This window comes from Pinus tabuliformis, chromosome 7 (genome assembly GCF_031772625.1).
Source record: "Pinus tabuliformis cultivar Carrire ecotype Pingquan chromosome 7, CPIR1, whole genome shotgun sequence".
In the NCBI taxonomy this organism is placed as follows: domain Eukaryota; kingdom Viridiplantae; phylum Streptophyta; class Pinopsida; order Pinales; family Pinaceae; genus Pinus; species Pinus tabuliformis.
Window position 1 is genome coordinate 1,549,567,305 of NC_142293.1, and position 15,315 is coordinate 1,549,582,619.

The window sequence follows — 15,315 nt, forward strand, 5'->3', positions numbered from 1 at the left end:
AAATCTAACTAAAATTTTTGGAAATCTGGTTTATAGATTTTTAATAGAAAATAATGGAAATTTTGGCAAGATTTTGATAAAATCTAGTGGAAATTTTTGGAATATGGATTATAGCTGTCTACCATCATAAATTTAGGTGTTGAATCCATTTCCACCCTCAGAAAAGCTATTCAAACACTCCAACAAGTAAATTTAAAAAAAAAATAAAAAAAAATAGCTAGATTCTCACAAGAAATTTTCCATCTTTTCTAAATTTTGGCCTCAATATAATGCCAATTTGAACATGTAATATTATACATATAAATATCCAGACATATATAATTTGTAAGATGTAGGTTTTAGTTTTCATTAGTTTAATGTTTCAAATCTATGGGAAGAGTTGAAAGTAAGATGTGACAGTAAAAATTATCTCTTAATATATTAAAATCTTATACAAATTATATCAAAATCAAAATGTTTCATTTAGCATTAAAGTTGTTTTGTATATGATAAAAAATCATTAAATAAAAATTAAAGTAGAATATATAATTTTAATAAAAAATCATTAAATAAAAATCAAAGTAGAATATATAATTTTAAAATTTTGTTGTTTGGTTAAAAATAATTTAACATATAATTTTTTATTTTATTATAATAAAGATACAACTTAAAAGAGGAAAAATAAACTTAAATGGAAATGTTTATGTAGAAGTTAACACTATTTCAAAAATAAATTTATAAAATAATTTAAACGCCCATATAAAATCCAATCCTACATACATAAAATACATGAGCTTGTTATGCGTAAAATAGTTAAATGATATGTAAGATAATGTGGATATTTCTTTAGAATGTTTTGTCTAGATATATATTGATATTGAAATGAAAGAAACATGTAAATGAGGGTGTCATTCACATAAATGAGCACAATATATAATCTATGAAATTTAATAGGGTAGAAAACTTAGTTAGAAGATGAGGCCTATGCTTTGCTCTTTTTTTTGTAGATATGAAATGTACCTACAAACAAAGGGGCACTCACTATGGAATTTCTATGGACATTCTAGCCTAAATGTCAACTACATCATGTTTTTATGCTTCAATATCCTATTCCTAGATGCTCTACTTAACTATGAAATATTAACAATACCAAAAGAATGAAACCCTTCTCTAGCCCCACACGCTTATGTAATGGGATATGACATCATATTCACTTAATATCGTGATGATTAGGCTTATGTTAAAAACAAATTCCTAGTTTGAAAAATGATTGAGGTGTTTTTTGCATTGTTGGAAATTCTATAGTGTGCATAAAAACATTAAGGGAGTAGATATAAAATCACCAAGAATTGACTCAGAAATGTGTTGTTTGATGCCTCAAACTAGCTCTAGAATGTTGGTCCATATATAGTTGATTCTTAGTTGAGATTGACTCTAGTAAAAACGTTATGGATAGGAAAATTCTAGATAGAATCATGTCTTGGATTATGACAATACATTTGGTGTCAATTCTTTCATCTTCCTAAAAGTTTATATGATAATTGTCCTCATTCACCTATTTGAAGAAAAGGGGTTAATCTTGTGGAAAGGACACTACGATGAGAGTTGTACCATTATCTCTTTTAGAGAAAGAAGCAATTTCATAAAACTACAAATTTTGTTTGTGATAAGAAATTGGTCCCTGTTTTTTTTCCCAATCTCTCAATTTCTAAGATATTCACTACATTATTTTTTCTTTGCTACTATAATGTTATATTTATGATTTATCAGTTTTATATTAATAATGTTTTGAGTTACTACAAAATGTGGTTTTCATTTCAAATTGGAATAGAAAATTAAGATGCTTTTATTGGATAAATAAATATAAAAGAAGCAAAAACAAATAAAAATATTCATTTAAATTTGATAAATATAATATTCTTGTTTAGTTTTCCTATTGAATCACCTTTATTCTCTTCTCTCTTAAAGGACCTAAACGAAGAACATAAGAGAAAATTCAAAATATTTTATGTTTTTGATGGATAGAGAAGGAAATACAAACTGATACATCATAGAAACACACGCAAAATAATTGGCATGAGTTGGACATAATTTATCATTAACAGAGGAGGTTTTTTTGGAGGAATTAAAAGGCAATCTCTCTAGTTTTAGGATAAAAAATTAGGTTGGGACACCTGGACTAGGTAGTTATTTTTGGGATTCTTAAATTTAATGAAAAGTGAATTGTGGTGGTATATATTTTGAAAAATATTGTTGATTTTCCTTATTTTTAGCTTTTTGGGATAAAATATTTTACTAAATACATGAGGAAATTTATCCTCGTCCTTCTCCCTAAAGTACCATTTGGCCTTACGTAGAATTTTCTCTTTCAATTTTATGTGTCAAATTTCATGTTACACTTATGTAATTTTGGACTTCTACAAAACTATATATTCTACCCACACTACCTAATCTACTGGTCCTAAGTGTTGTAGTCTATAGGACCTTCTTGTTGGTTTCTTAATCCAACATGAAAGGCTCTTAGAGGTTCAAATTTTGCACATTCACTATTAAATAAATATGCATATAGGGGCATGGATTGATCCTATATGCAATATTGGCCACCTTCTCAAATAATTCAAAAGGACTATGCAAAAGAGCCTTCACCTTCCTAGCAAGACCTTGCAACCTTTCCTTGTTCAAATGCAACTAAACTGTATCACCCATCTTGAATGTTTTCTCAGGTCAACACTAATATTATCAGTCCTTTCTTGTGACTTTGTCAATTTCTTCTTTACTTGAGAATGAATATACCAATCTTTTCAACAATTTACTCTACTTTTTATGAATCTCCTATGATATCTTCCATCACTCGTCCTTATTGTCCATATATAACACCCAAGAGTAATGGTTGAAAATAACTAAAGTAGGTTTCAAAAGGGGAGTTAGTATAACTTAGGATCAGCTTAGTATAAGAGTGTTAAACATGAAATCAATATTTTATCCAAAGTATTTGATACTTATGATTATAACCTATTATATGTTGAACACATGTCATGTTGATTACTTTCGCCTTCCCATCTATGGATGTAAAGATATAAATCTCTTTAATTTAATTCACACATTCTCCAAAAATATTTTCCAAAAGGATCTAAGAAATATGGCATCCATATCTAAGATTATTCGTGTTGGTATACTAAAGAACACCTAGACCTTTTCAAAGGATGTGCTTATTGTTTCTTTTCCTTTGATGGCCATTTTACATGGCATAAGAATGTGCATCTTTCGAAATCAATTACCACAAATGAGTAGTCACGTCCCTTCTTTGTTCTTGGTAAACCACCCATAAATGCCATGGAGATGTTATCCCAGGGCTTAGTAGTTACACATAAGGAATGACATATATATTTGTTTTCTATTACGAGGCTTACTAATACAAGAAAGTGTGCATACTCTAATATATTAAGCTAGATCATGCATTGTAGGCCAATACAAATATTCTATTTGTATAGCCACTTGTATTTGTCTCCATTTCGAAAGGCTTTTCAAACTCCAACAATGCAAGGACTAGTGGTTGACTAATATTATATTTCATCTCATTGAAAGCTTTCCCATGATTCTACCCCCACAAGAAACTCTTACCGTTGGCTATTATGGTATGAAGTCGCACAACTATAGCTGAAAATCATGGTGTAAACTTCCATAGATACTACAATGCATTGTGCGACATTAGTAGGATCTAGCCACTTGAGTATGGCCTCAATTTTCGTGATATCTATCACGACCTTCCATCCAACTCATTGAGGTTCAAATATAGTAAAGTGACATGTTAAGCTCTAGAAAAGAATGAGTTATGTGGCTCTCTTTAATGAGTATATAATATGGCACACATCTGAAGCTTTTGAAAAGAGTAAGTTATGTGGTGAGATAAGGTGGAGCTTGATTTCTCTCTGTGGGTAGTCTTTAATGCCCTTAATTTTTGAAAAATAAGCTTAGCTTGAATGCTTAGGTGAAATAGTGATATGCTCCCATCCCAAATTCAAATCCAATAAAATGACATGTTAAACTCTTAAAAACAATAACCTGTATGATACTCTTAAAAACAATAACCTATATGATACTCTTAAATGAGTATATAATATGACATAGATGTTAAACTCTTCAAAAAAATCTATATAATACTATTGAATAAGTATATAGTATGACACACATGTTAACCTCTTGAAAGGCATAATCTATTTAAAATTCTAAAGCATAATCTATTTAAAATTCTAAATGAGTATATAATGTGATTTTAACCTAGTACCAATAACTTGACTATTACCTATAGAAAAAAGAAGAATCGAATTCTACTCTAAAAATAAAAATAAAATATAAAATCCTTTCGCAACATACAATTTGGAAGAGATAAAGTAAAATAAAACATATATTGATTCTCATGACTCCTAATTGTGAAGGATCACCATTTTGTCATGTTTAAAACAATTTTCGTATTTAACAACTTTCTACAATTTTCGTATTTAACAACTTTCTACATACACAATTTTTTGTACAGTTGTTTTTAATGCGATTTTTTGAAGTTTTTCCGGTGGATTTTTCCGGTCAAAATCTGGCAACAATTTATTGGAATTGCAAGTTTGATAGCTAGTTTCTACGCAATCAAAGCGTCCCAAGGGTTTTTCAGGGTGCTGAATCCAAATATGCAGTTAAAAAACCATTTTAACTGCAACAAATCAAGATTTAACCTCAATTTCTTCCGCCGGATTCCATCACTGAAATCTCCAAAAAGTCACATTATAGACAACTCCTCTTTCTTTATTGTAATATTTTAATTGAATTAGAAAAGGGCAATATGATTGGACCAACCAATTACCACAATGGCTAAGCATTAAATGCCATCGTTACAGTACCTTTTAGTTTTTCCGTTTCTCATTGCCTCGTACGCAATTGAGGAAGTTTTTAGTGCAGCCAATTTTCTCGACGCCAAAGCGTCAATCCAGGAAGACCTCTCTTGGTACCACGTCAATATTTTATTCAAATAACCAGAGCTCAATGTCAATTTATTTATGCTGGCAACAGTAGCTTAGATTGCTGTTTTACATGATTAATTTTATTCAAGTAACAGTCGTTAATATAATTAAGCTTAGAGATTGCTGTTTGACAGCGAGGAATGTAAATAAGGGGAGCCGTTCTCAATGGCTCCAGCGATTTCTGCTCGAAATATTCGCATAGCGGCAGGCGGCAAGCATACGGGAACCACTATGCCTTCCATTCCACTTTTATTTCGGTACGGGATGAAGAAGCTTGACAAGCCAGCCACTGTACCCACTCCACTTTCTGCTGGGCCGCCGTAGGCTGCTCTCCCCGACCCGAAATCCACATCTTCAAACCCGATTTTGGTACAGTCCGACACCACATAGGTGCCAACTACTGTAAACAGAGGGCGCCCTCCCAACTCCATCAAATCGATCACCGATCGCATGTACTCGTCGTTGACACCCATTTTTCCTTGGCGGATCAATTTCACAGCGAAGGACAATGGTTTGCTTGCCAGTTCTCCTGCGGTCGTCTTCGCGCATGGCAAACTGATAGCATTGCCATAGAAATTTTTGGGAAGAGGCGGGTCGAATCTCGCTCGGGCATCCAGGGTGAATAAGAGCCGAACTTCTTGGTCCACTGGCAGTTGGAGAGCCCTTGTTCTCAAACGCCACAAACACGCCGATAGAGCCTCAAAGGTCGGGCACTTGCCTTGCCCTACAGCTTGTCTCTTCAGCGATTCAATCTCCTTTGGCCCGAAAAAAAATGATCCGTGAACCATCTCGTCCACATTCATCATTTCGCCGTCCTTGTCTTGGATTTGATCATATTTGTAGTGGGGGAATTTAACTGCTGGATTGGTCCGTGGTCGGAGGAGCTCTCTTTCCCAAACTGGAAGAACCGAAGGCCTGGCCTCACCCTTGGCCATTTCACCCAGAGCTTTCAAGAATTGAACGAGGCCAAGGGCGTCGCTCATGGTGTGATTTAAACGAAGGGCAAATATGAACCCTCCGCATCTCAGCCGCGTTACCTGAAATATCGTAATAGGCAGCACGTAAAGAAAACAGAATTTAAAGTGGAATATGAATTGAGTTCATCAGAGAATGAGAGAATTAACCTGAATGAGAAGGAGGGGAGAGTTGGTAATATTTTGTGAGCCTGGCACGTCGTGCAGCAGATCAGCCCAGCACGGGAAGGGTGGGTGCAGGTCTCCGAATTCCTCCATAGAAATGTCGGCATCAGCTTCCACAAACGGCACGCCTTCGCTCGTGCAGTCGACGACGAGCTTGCCGAAGGGCGCGTCTCTCAATCTTCCGGCAAAAGGATAGTAAAACACCAAAACCTTCGCCAGCCCCTCTCTGAAAACTCGAGCGGGATCCTCACCTTTTTTCGAAGGATCGAAGCGATAGAACTGAACGATGGGAATATGAAATCTCAGAGTCGGTTGATCATCTATATTGGAAAGGTATAGCAACCCTTCCGGAGTAGGCAAGGAAGGAGCGACCAGGACAGCCGGCTTTCTGGTGACCTTCATATTGAGAGTAGCCATGAAAACAAAGCTATCAATAATCAATCAAAGCCTACGAAACTGAGCACAAAATCAGAAGCAGCCAGAACAGAATGCACTGCGAAGCAGACTCAAGGCAAAGGAATTCGAAGATGCTGAATTTCGAGATGGAGAAGACGCTGAGGCCTGCATTTGGGGCGCCGATTTATAAAGTTCGAATTGGAGCTGACGGGTTCAACCAATTCGAAGATTTGAGCACGAGATAGCAATGCATATCATTAGTTTATCTAAAATCATCATTGAATTGTGTCCCACGTGGATATTTGGCTTTCCAGTGTCCTAATGTCTCGGGCATGAATGTTAACGAAATGCTTAAATGTGATGAATTTGGTTTAAAAAATTGCACTAAATACAATTCCAAAGTCAAATACTATGATTTTTTTGCACGCCGAATGTTGAAGTTAGATTACATTTAAATTTTTTTAGAGTCATGTATTATTTTTTATTGTTTAAATTGGTCCGGGAATCTGGACACCGACGGCCTCCTTAAACACTCCCTTAATCACCTTTCTCCATTGGCGTCGGAATATGACACCGACAGCTGTCCTTTAAACTATGACGTATTCTTGCATCATCGTCTGACAGCCTTATGGGGTGTTATAATTGCGACCGACTTTTAATCCATCTTTTAAGTTTTTACCACATAATTGCATGGAAAAATAATTAAAGAATTCGTTTTTATTATAGCTGTTTGACTCTATCTCGAGTAAATTTGAACAGAATGGTATCACGAGGCGACCATAGAAATTCTAACAAGTTTTTCCTAAAATCTAATTATATTTTTTTTTGGAAATTCTAAATAGGTTTTCATAAAATCTAATTAATTTTTTTGGAAATTTGGTTTATATATTTATTTAAGAAAATAATGGAAATTTTGGCAAGATTTTGATAAAATCCAGTAAAATTTTTTGGAATATGGGTTTCAAGAATTTGGGTGTTTCAAGGGTTTTTTTATGAGACTTAATTCATTTCCACCATCAGAAAAGCTATTCTCACTCCAGCAACCCATTTAAAAAAAAAAAATAGGATTACATTTGGGCAAAAAAATTGTCATCTAGACTAAATTCTAGCCTCAATAGACAATGCCAATTTGAACATGTATTATTATACATATAAACATCCACACAAATATAATTTGTAAAATGTAAATTTTAGTTCTTATTAATTTAGTAATTCAAATTTTTATGAAGAGTGATAAAAATAACAACTACATATAAAAATAAAAACTATCCCTTATTATACCAAAACCTTAAACAAATTATGTCAAAATCAAAATGTTTTATGGATTAAAAATTATGGTTAATAAAAATAGCATTGAATAAAATTAAAAATTAAAAATAAAAAATATAATTTTAAAATTTTGTTGTTCTGTTAAAAATAATTTAACATATAATTTTTTTTTTATTATAATGAAAATAAAATATATATATTTTTTTAAACTTAAATGGCATGTTCATCCAAAAATTAACACCATTTCGAAAATAAATTTATAAAATAATTTAAACTCCCACATAAAATTCAACCTTATATAAAATAAAATAATTTAAACTCCCACATAAAATTCAACCTTATATAAAATATATGAACTTGTTAGGCTTAAAATAATTAAATGATATGTAAAATAACGAGGATAGGTATAAAATATATGAACTTGTTACGTTTAAAATAATTAAATGATATGTAAGATAATGAGGATATGTATAAAATATATGAACTTGTTACGCTTAAAATAATTAAATGATATGTAAGATAATGAGGATATTTACATCGAATGTTTTTCCTTTAGGTATATTACAATATGTTAAAATATTAAATTTAGTTAGATTTGATATTATGTGGGTATGGTTAAAAATTATAAAATAATTGATATTGAAAAAATAATTGATATTGAAATAAAAAAAAATATGTAAATGAATATGTTATTCACATAAACCAATATAATATACAGTTTATATGAAATTTAATATGGTAGAAAACTTAATTAGAAGATGAGGCCTATGTTTTGTTTTCTTTTTCCTAGATATGAAATGTACATACAAACAAAGGGGTATTCATTATGGCTTTCCCATGGACACTCTGGCCTAAATCTCATCTACATAATATTTTTATGCTTCAATGTCCTACTCCTAGATGCTCTACTTAACTATGAAATATTAACAATACCAAAAGAATGAAACCTTTCTCTTCATAGAGTCTTATCCCAGTGTTTAACATAGTATGAAAGTGATATAGATCTACAGTTAGGAATTTTTCTTGCCTTAACCCTCAATTAGTGCTAAAGTTTTGGAGCCCCTAGAAACTTCTTGAAAATCCAGACATGACTAGCCCCACACGCTTGTGTGATGGGATATGACATCATATTCACTTAATATCATGATGATTAGGCTTATGCGAAAAATAACTTCCTAATTTGAAAAATGATTGAGGTGATTTTTGCATTGTTGGAAATTCTATAGTGTGCATAAAAGAATCAAGGGAGTAGAGCTAAAATCATAAAGAATTGGCCAGAAATGCATTGTTTGATGCCTCAAACTAGCTCTAGAATGTTTGTTGATATATGGTTGATTCTTAGTTGAGATTGAATCTAGTACAAATGTTATGGATATAATAAATTTCAAATGGAAATAAAATAATTTTCAATGAGGAAATTTCTAGATATAATCATGTCCTAATTATAACAATACATTTGGTGTCAATTTTTTCATCTTCCTAAAAATTTTAAATGATAATTGTCCTCATTCATTTATTTGAAGAAAAGGGGTTAATCTTGTTTTCAGCAGAGAAACAATTTCATGAATCTAAGAATTTTGATTATGATAAGGAATTAGTCCCCTCTTTTTCCCAATCTCTCCATTTCTAAGTTACCGACAAAAAATTAGATGTATATTGACTATGCTATTTTTTCTTTACTAATATAATGTTATATTTATAATTGACTAGTTTTATATTAATAATGTTTTGAGTTACTATAAAATGTGGTTTTCATTTCAAATTGGAGTAGAAAATTGACATGTTTTTATTGGACAAATAAATATAAAAAAACTAAAAACAAATAAAAATATTCATTTAAATTTGATAAATATAATATTCTTGTTCAATCTTCCTATTGAATCACCTTTATTCTTTTCTCTCTCAAAATATCAAAAGGAAGAACATAAGAGAAAAGTCTAAATATTCTATAGTTTTGATGGAATGAGAAGGGAAATACAAACTGATACGTCTTAGAAACACACACAAATAGAGGAAGTCTATTGGGATGAATTAAAATCCAATCTCTCTAGTATTAGGATAAAAGCTTAGGTTTGGACACCTAGATTATGTAGTTATTTTTGGGATTTCTAAATTTATTGAAAAGTGAGTTAGGATGAGATATATTTTGAAAAATATTTTTGATTTTCTTTATTACTATGATAACATATGATAAAATATTTATGTTAATATGTGTTTGTCATTGCATGTTTCTATTTAATTGAAAAATAAAATTGCAATAATTAAATTATACAGGATTAAAATCTACATGTCCATACAAATATTCAATAAAAAATGTAATCTATTAAATTTCTCCCTTAAAACATCTTAAAATATATTATAAGTTTATTATTATTTTGTTATTATTATTATTTTTTTAATAATAAAATTAGCTTCAAATATTTAATTAATTATTATTTTCATTAGATTTTGAATATCTTCATTTGTATTTTAATAATAAACCAAGTTGTTTAATCTATTTCAATTTTTTTGAGCTTTTGTGACTATTATTATTTTTATTATTTTTATTTAAATTTTAATTTATTGATTATCTATTTTAACATAAATATAAATAAAATTCATTTTATTATAAATAATTTATATATATATATATTTTATCTTCATTTATTTTAATATTTATATTTTGAACTTTCAGTCTGGTTCAACCAACAATTGCTCATACTCGAAGCAATAACATGGAGTTCATCGTTATTTTGGAGGGGTGCATGAGGGTAGATGATTTTAATAATAGAGTTGAAGATGCTCCAATTATATTCTTCTTCGAATTATTTAATTAAAAAATAATAAATTATTATTTATAATTTAAATATTAAAATTTATCAAATTTAATAGAAAATGGAGTTTGAAGGTATTTTTATGAACCTATTTTTGCATCATATTGGTGGATAATATAATATGATTTATTCTAATATCTCATTGTAATCATTTATTAGTGTTCATCACAAGTTATTTATGATATTAGTTTTATGGGAAGAAAAAGTCACAATACTGAATTAAAAAGAAGTAAATTAAAAATTTAGAGTCTTAATTTATTATGATAATATAAAAGAAACAAATAAAACTAATAATAAATTAGAGATTTGAATATTATTTTTAATTAAAATATATATATATTTTTTTCTCTGCAAAGACTAAAATCTATTAACTGAAAAGAGGAATAATTTTACAAGGAGTTGAGGCCTCAGAGAACAGAACCCGAGAGCACTCAACACAGCAGAACTGCCCCCGTACAAAAAGAACCTGGGGAGACCAGTTACAAAGAGCTAGAAGACAGATATAGAACCCAGAGATAGACTCGTAGAACGTAGATAGAGACATTGACAGCAAAAAAGCCTAAGTACTTGGCAAACCAGCCGGTAAATAAACAACCACTTCCCCGAAGGGAAGCCAAAACAACAGGTTGAAGATGCTGAACCTTGACTGTGAGCAGAGTTGCCTGGAAGTGGTCATCTGAGCGATATCAAAACCAAAAAGGGAGAAAAAATAGACCCAGGTGGCATTAAACTTCCACATCCTCACCAGGAGTCTTCTCCGCTACCAGACACGCGCTGCCAATCCTCAAATTTTCATTGCCACCCGTCTCGCTTGCTGGGTTCGCCAAGGAATGACTTGTAGCTCCAAAAGTCCCTTCCCCGGCCACTGGACTTATGTCTTCAAGAGGCGGAATGCTTTTGGGAATTTCATCCTGACCAAACTTATCATTCGTCCGATTCTCCTGGCTTCCCTCATCCATTAAATGCTCACTGCTTTGAGAAGGATCAGGAGCCATGCATGACAGAGGAGAGATTTGATTTTCTTCTTCCGAAAGGATTATAGTGATGTGAGCAGTAATCAGAGGCCTATTCAGATTGCTTTGGAATTTGAAATGCGTGGTTTGGAAAGCACTATTTGGAATTGGCTTGCGCACAGGGCTCGGAGGAGGCGCATCCACATGAGAGGAGGGAAGATTGATAGGCGACTGTTCAGGGTCCACAGAATGACTAGCGGTTGGATGTTTGCCGCTTCCACGTCGCCCCCCGGAACGATTCCTCCCACCCTGGCGAACCATTATGAAGAGCGAAGGGGAAGGCACAGAGAAACCAGAGACAACAACAGGGGGATAAAATGATTGACACAGAGACCGAATCAAATGCACAGAGAATGCCCGAGACGGAGATGCAACACGTCCAGTTCTAAATTCAAGAGCTTTAGAAAGCTTACCCCTTAAAGCCGTGCTAATCCTGCCGTGGGGAACCTTAGCATAATAGTACCTCTTCCAGAAAAACAGAGAGCCGGCCTGGAGCTTGCCTCTGTTTGCAAGGTTCTGCTTGTCACCAAAAACCACATCAAACCAGGGCCCGGAACAATAAGACTGAGCGCGAGGTGTGAAGAGAACATACAGGATCGCCATGATTATAACAACCACAGTTTTGCTTTGAACAACGCACTCCATTAATGCAAAAATCCTACAGTATCCATCCTTAATAATGCTATCCCTCTTGCGCGAGGTGAGAACCTGGGAAGCCACGCTGCCCTGCAGCTGGCAGTACCTGGTCTTACAATCTGTCATGACTATCATTTAATTTGTTTGTGTCACCCGCATCCAGGGTAATTAAAATATATTAAAAAATAACTAAATTAATAATAAATTGATAATATTATATTTTATATGATAAAATATTTCAAGATGACATTTTAATAAATTGAACTTATTAATAAAAAATAAAATTATTATAAAGATTTGTTTAATTATTATAAAATTTTTGTTAATTTCTTATCCATTTAGTACCTATAATAAATCTAGGTATAAAATAAATATATTTAAAATATTTTTTTTTTAAATATAAATAAATGATTTAAATATAAATTAATTAATTTCAAGCTGGGAAGATATCAAAACTACGATGAAATTGATATCTTTATTTCTACTATCTTAATTTATAAAAATAAGTTTTCTAAAACATTTATTTTAATTTCTTTTATATTACCATAGTAAGTTTATTTTATCCGGTTATGTTTTGAGAAAAAACATATAAAATTTATCATATTTTTTATAAAAATAATCTAATATAATAAAATAAATTTAACTAAATATATATATATATATTAATTTAATTTTATTCCAGGTATATTTTATAATTATTTAATTTTATTGAATTTTTAATTTGCAACATTAATCTAAATAGCACTCTAATTTTATATCATTTATTCTATTCACTAGAAAATTCAAATTTATTGAATATATAACTAGAAAAGAAATTTACAAATTAGTAATTAAAATATTTATAATTATATGATGTTTGTGAAATTACTTTGCAAAATAAAAATAAAAATAAAAATAAAATTATGATGTTTGTGAAATTGATTGAATATATAAATAAAAATAAAATTACAAAATATTTATTAAAAGATTTATATTTATATAGTTTTTATAAATATATTGGCAAAGTTGTTTGTATTATTTAAAATTTCATATTAATTAATGTTTTGTTTTCTTTAGAAAAAAAACATATAATTTTTTATGATTAAATTATGTCTAATTTATTAATATTGATTATAAGTATTAGAATTATTTTTTGATTTTAATAAAAAATGGCATAGATTCATTTTAAACAAGCATGTAACATGAGTTGAGAGGGATCCATTTTCTTGACTTGCAAATTTTTTATGAGTAAACATTAGTTAAATGTTTTGTATAGTTATTTTACTTTTATTTTACTTTCAGATAAAAAAAATATATTTTGGATGACATGAGAAAAATTTCAACTTTCATAATGGATGAAGAGAGTTACACATCATACTGGGTTGTAGAATGAGCCTCTCGGCTCAATAATAATTTTACTATATGAATTTTTATATATTTTTATTATATGTATTTCATAATATTGTTATTAGTGAATAATTGATTCATTGTCATTGTAGTGTGAAACCATGATTTATCTATGTGGTGTTTTAAAAAAATGCATAGATGTGATGTTGTAAGAGGATTATGAATTGGGAGACAAATTGATTTGGCTAGATTTCTAAATATTCTCAAAATCTACAATAAAAAATAACTTAAACATGTCTATACCATGATAAAACATGAATGGAAACTAAATATATTGTGAGAAAATATAAAACTAGGTTAATCCAATCTCTACAGTGTTTGCTTTTTAATTCATGGAAAAACAATACTCGAGAATCAAAACCTTCCACTAAATTATACACTTTCTAAACCAAAAGGTCAAAATATATATGTTTACTATCATCCTTACCAAAATTGCCACCAATAAATAACATTATCATTTATTTGGAATCCTGAGAGAGGCTTACAAATAACACTCAAAATTTGCAATTGTAACCTCAAAATTTCAAACAACACTAAGACAACCTAATAATAACTTTTTAATATTATTCTTAATGTTCACCTGTTTGGTTCCTATAATACTAGTGTAGCCCCCTTATTTTTATTGTTAGTTTAGCCTCCTATTGTTACTGTTGTGCCCATGTAGCCCACATATTGTTATTGTTGTGCCCCATAGAAGCCCACTATTGTTATTGTTGTGCCCTTATATTATTATTGTTAACTAGGCTCTGACTATATTGTGACCCCTTAGAAGCTTATGTATACCAAGGAGGTCTTGTCATTTATATCATCCAAGAATTTTTCATTTATGTGATGTAAAGGAGGTTGCCCCGTCGAAGATGCTATTTCTCAAGTCCCTGGTCTATCTTTTCTTCTATTTTGTGAGTTGGTTGCATAACATGTGGTACTCAGAGAGCTACCATAGGACAAAATTTCAGACCTTGGAGATTTGAAATTACAGATATACAACACCTTCAATATCTAGCCCCAAAAAACAAGAAAAAAAAGTGTGTATGTTTTCTTAATTTGCAACTCTTTTGTTTGAAAAATCTGTTTGAATTGATTCAAATGGGAAAAAGAACCATATATATCATTATTTCATTCCAATATGCATCGAAACAAGAGAATGGACATGCCTAGTAAGAAACAAAAAAACTCTAATATGATGCATGAAGAAGAGGAAGAAATGCAACATGATATATCAAAATTATCATACCAAGTGCAACAATTTTCACTCTCTCAAAGATTAACTTATCCAAATGGCTCCAGAAACGCTCAAAATATAGAAGGGGCTTTGGAAAAGCTCAAAAATCAATGTTTATGGATTGAAGTGAAAATAGGGTCATATTGAAGATCTCATTGCAGTATTTCCAATGGCACAAATGACACCTCAATCCGAGTTCGTATGTGAAAGTTATGGCTAGTCAAAGTTTTGGTCAAACTAGGCCCACTGGAAGCCACTAATGAGGAAACAATTTGGCAGTTATCGGTGATGGATTCTAGGGGCCGAAATGGGTGAATATTTCGCCTAATTAATTTTGTCAACAACCCCAAGATTCTGGTTTGTTTTTTAAATTATATTCTTTAAATGTGAAATTTTTTTTTTTTTTTTTTTGGGTTAGCAGGTTGTCAACCGCGCCAACCACCAAACCAAAAT

At 31.0% G+C, this 15,315-nt stretch overlaps 1 protein-coding gene across 1 annotated transcript; it reads right to left on the reverse strand.

Annotated features, from left to right (window-relative positions):
* Positions 1–5,101: 5,101 nt before the first annotated feature.
* On the reverse strand, positions 5,102–6,544 carry LOC149253811 (benzyl alcohol O-benzoyltransferase-like). Its single transcript, XM_089454597.1, has 2 exons — positions 6,113–6,544; positions 5,102–6,025 (listed from the first exon to the last, which is right to left on the reverse strand). The coding sequence occupies exons 1-2, from the start codon at positions 6,542–6,544 to the stop codon at positions 5,102–5,104; spliced, it is 1,356 nt and encodes a 451-aa protein (XP_089310723.1).
* Between the last annotated feature and the right edge of the window lie 8,771 nt (positions 6,545–15,315).